The sequence below is a fragment of the Salmo salar genome, chromosome ssa02 (assembly GCF_905237065.1).
Source record: "Salmo salar chromosome ssa02, Ssal_v3.1, whole genome shotgun sequence".
NCBI lineage: Eukaryota > Metazoa > Chordata > Actinopteri > Salmoniformes > Salmonidae > Salmo > Salmo salar.
The window spans coordinates 82,487,488-82,491,897 of record NC_059443.1 but is presented as its reverse complement, the minus strand read 5'-3'; the positions used below and the strand labels follow the sequence as shown (position 1 = coordinate 82,491,897).

At 40.1% G+C, this 4,410-nt stretch overlaps 1 protein-coding gene across 1 annotated transcript; it reads right to left on the bottom strand.

Annotated features, from left to right (window-relative positions):
* Window positions 1-312: 312 nt before the first annotated feature.
* Window positions 313-1,424, bottom strand: LOC106608471 (cilia- and flagella-associated protein 251). The gene is made up of 2 exons (XM_014206402.2): window positions 870-1,424; window positions 313-431 (listed from the first exon to the last, which is right to left on the bottom strand). The coding sequence occupies exons 1-2, from the start codon at window positions 1,171-1,173 to the stop codon at window positions 313-315; spliced, it is 423 nt and encodes a 140-aa protein (XP_014061877.1). The 5' UTR covers window positions 1,174-1,424.
* Between the last annotated feature and the right edge of the window lie 2,986 nt (window positions 1,425-4,410).

The following is a 4,410-nucleotide window of genomic DNA, read 5'->3' as shown; positions in this document are numbered from 1 at the left end:
TCAAACTAAACTACAGCACTTACTTTGAGTCAAATCTGATCCTTTCTTCTCTTCTCCTCCTCTCACAGTTCCACTCAGCCCCGTTGATTTCCTGCAGTCCACCAGCAGCACAGACAACCTCTTCATACCCAGCAGTGAGGCGCTACCAGGAGAGGCACGACACAGGGACTCCAGGAGGGAGGGAGGGCTAGTGTTGTCCTGGTAACCATAAAGAGGGGACACAGACACATATCATTATGGATGCTGATGTCACTGTTGCCATAAAGTGCTTAACAGAAACCCAGCCCAGACCCTGATAGAGCAAGCTGTATGCTAGACCAGACCAAGCTGTACCATCTGGTGTTCTGATCTGGAGAGACTCTTCTCTGACTCGTCAGCATCAGGATGTTGTTGAGGCTCCCCAGAGGATCCACAATAGTCATGTCTCTCTCCTGTGTGAATGAGAACATCAAACAGATGGTAAACTTATGATCTTCTATTGCAATCACAAAGGGTCTTACAAGAGCCATTAATATTTCTAAAAAGGGCCTAAAATTGGCCACTTTCATCATGATTTTATAAAATATTGTTTATGGGTTCCTTTTGTGTCCTGTTTGATATTTTAAGTAAACAATTATGCACCAGTATTGAATTTTAAAAGGCTGTTATATTAGATTAAGTGCTCTTTAATATAGACCACATGGAGAATTCAATTCATCTAATTACAAGTTCCCAGAATATATGTACCAATGGCAGATTGTCCCTTAAACAATTCCTACAGTACTGAAGAACATATTCAAGTGTAGAACTTCAGTAGAATGCCCATTTAAAACCCCACATTAGTTCAACAACTGCATAGTTTGTGTCCCTGTTTTTAAGATAGTACTCACTAGTGGTAATCGGTACTTCAGTCTCCTCCTCCTTTTTCACTCCCAAGACATGTTCCTCCTCCTCTTTAATTGAGATAGCGTCCTCTTCCACTCCAAAATGTTCTTCCTCTTCTTTTACTACATTCTCATCTTCCTTATTTTTGATTCTGAAAGCTTCTACCTCCTCTTCCACTCTGACAACCTCTTTCACATCTTCCTCTTTCACTGTAATATCATCCTCTTCTTTCACTGTGATAGCCTCCTCTTCCTCCTTTTCCATTCTGAATGCTTCTTCGTCACCTTTCACCAGAGCTTCTTTCTCCATCTTGCTTAGTGTGTTTATGCTCCGGGAGATTAGCCTAACGAGGTATCAAGTTAACACATTCGCTAATTTCACAAGCAAATTACGTTGAAATGAGCTAGTAGATAGAGTAATATACACAAAACCGCTTCAATGATTCTGTTTTATGTTTGCTAGCACACCACCGCGTTGGTTGAATCAGTAGCCTTTTGTCGCTGTTTATGTCCTGTCCACTAGATTAAACGTAACGCAAGAAGCATCACCTGAAAAACTCACATCGCCATCTGCTGACTGGAGTGGGAAACGCAGATTGGAAGAAAAATCTCCATTACAATCTTTATTCTGGCAAACAATGTCATAAGAAGTAATTTAAAAACAACCAGATGTTATATTTTCTCTTCCTTCCTACAGCCAATACTCTTCCTACAGCCAATACTTTCCTCCAGGGCTGGCCTGCCTATTAGGCAGGATTAGGTGACATATTGAAGAGGGTGGCATATTCAGAGATAAATTGACCAAGGCTCATCACTAACAACACATAATAACACCTCACATAATGATGCCCAAAAACAATGAAAACTTCTCTCACCCAGTGGCATATGGGCTATTTAGGTGAGTGTTGGTGTTGCCACATGAAGCAGTTTGCATAAGGCAACATGGACAGATAGGGCTCTACCTGTGTAGAGCACATGCCCCTTTACCCTTCCTGTCTCTAAAGTGTCCTTTTGGTTGGAGGTATAATTTGGATTCAATTTTTCTCATAGTTATTCTGAACCCACTGCCTGCAAGTCGTTGTTAAATTCACCTAAGTGATTAGTATTTTCCTTCAACTTTCTGAAGAGGAAACAGCCCGGAAATGCCCCTGTCTGAGTGCATTTGTCTGCCACTATGTGTAGCTGTTAGTGATGATGCTAATGTAGTAGAGTTAAAATGGTTATTCCAGCAAACTTCAAATTATTAGAATAGTACAGAACGCAGAACAGAACAATCAGGTTGAGGGTCAGTGGCCAAAAGCCCGCGAACAGGAATATTCCAAGTTCAGACAGAAAGGGGGGGGAGTCAGATCGCCAGGAACTTTACTTTTGGTTTCTAATTTTAATTGTTGCGCTACTGGTGATGCCTGTTAATGTTAGGTAGGCAGCTACAGTAGCTGAATGATGTTAACATCTTCAGGTTTTGTTTCATTAAATGTATTTTATTTTATCTGGGTGCTTACGTCACCTACTAACACCCTGGTACTACCCATAGCTCCCGCTCTCCTCAGTCTGAGAAAACACTGAGAGAGAAAGGTACGGGTTGCAGATTACTGCTTTGTAGAAGTCCGTAACGTGAAATAAATAAACGTCCCAAGGTTAATGCTGTAGATATTGTTATAAGGGGATGTGAGACTATCGAAACACGTAACTTTCAGAGTTTTATTGTTGTTATTAATATAGTTACAGAGTGCTAAAAGTGTTGCTAGCTAGCATGACTTTCTTTCTGTGATGCAGACGGCTAGCTGAGCTGCCGACTAGTGATGGTGTTGCATTATGGGGGATGTAGGTTTTGCCCTCTAAGGCGATTTTACGTTGTAACTTGTTTGTGTTGCAGTGGTTTTGTACATGAGTTGTTGTATTTTGCTACTATCAACACTGAAAGCACCTAGCAATGTATTGGGGATGTGAGACAGGATATGTGTTTTACCTTTCTTCATGCTCCTGTGTAGAACAACTTGTCAGGTGGTGCATTGGAGACTGATGTGTTCCTGTCCTGTCTTTTCACAATACTATTGCAGATCAACATAAAAGCCTAAAAGATAGCCGTGGTGTCGCTCTTCATTTCTTGGTTCTCCTGTGGTGCATAAGAAACCCGGTACACTAATGACAGCCATTATCTGGTTGATAGAAAAGCTTTCCCAAAAAACCTTGTCAACTCAATGTTAACTTCAAAGTAGTCTATGTCTACCTGGCAGAATGATATCATGATTATTTGCATCAAGCCAGTTGTGATTTGTTCAGCAAACTCTGCAATCACATGTGTGCTACAGAGACACCACTAACCAAGCAAGGCTCTTGCTGGTGCCACTTGCATTAAAGGGTATCTACACACAAAAACAAAAATGTATTAGATTTTTCTCAGACTTCAAAAGTGGTCTCCTGATGTGGTTTAAGTATTGTTGTGGACTTAGAACATCCAATGTTGTTGTTTTTCTATTAACAGTGTGATTTTGAGAGGGAAAAACAGGGACAAATCAGAAACCTGGAAACACAGAAAACAGAATAATAAATAAATAAACGGAATTAGGTAAGAAAAATTCTAAAAGATTTGATAGAGATGTTATATATAGATAGAGATGTTATAGGGCCCTAAATATTCTATACATTTTCTCTCATTACTGTATTATTTAGAGATAGTTTAGAGTAACAGCTGTATCCTGAAGTGACCTTTAACCTCCCTGCTCCTCAATACTTCTTCCACTGGATCAAAGCTTCAGCCAAGTAGGATACATGATAGTGGAAACACATGGAGTAGGGTTGGATATAGTCATGGTAGTATACATGATAGTGGAAACACATGGAGTCTGGTTGGATATAGTCATGGTAGGATACATGATAGTAGCAACACATGGAGTTGGGTTGGATATAGTAATGGTAGGATACATGATAGTGGAAACACATGGAGTAGGGTTGGATATAGTCATGGTAGGATACATGATAGTAACAACACATGGAGTTGGGTTGGATATAGTCATGGTAGGATACATGATAGTGGCAACACATGGAGTAGGGTTGGATATAGTCATGGTAGGATACATGATAGTAGCAACACATGGACTAGGGTTGGATATAGTCATGGTAGGATACATGATAGTGGTAACACATGGAGTTGGGTTGGATATAATCATGGTAGGATACATGATAGTAGCAACACATGGAGTAGGGTTGGATATAGTCATGGTAGGATACAATGTTACATTTTAACTGCAACTGTGTGGTCATTGTTACTTAGTGCAGCATTTTTTCCAGTTCAAAAAGTTTAACAAAATACTTTACTCAACATATTGTGCTGCTTTCTGTTGCAGAACCTTTTTTGTGTGTGTGTGTGTGGGGGGGTTGTTGTTGACCAGATGAACCCCACACCCACATATTAATGTTGTCTCTACCCACACATATTAATGTTGTCTCTACCCACACATATTAATGTTGTCTCTACCCACACATATTAATGTTGTCTCTACCCACACATATTAATGTTGTCTCTACCCACACATATTAATGTTGT

What these genes read in the sequence shown, in the direction of transcription:
- LOC106608471 (XM_014206402.2), bottom strand. Translation starts at nt 1,173, where the DNA reads ATGGAGAAAGAAGCTCTGGTGAAAGGTGACGAAGAAGCATTCAGAATG. An exon ending in TGAAGTACCGATTACCACTA is followed by an intron (nt 432 to 869) that starts GTGAGTACTATC and finishes TCATTCACACAG; the next exon opens with GAGAGAGACATGACTATTGT.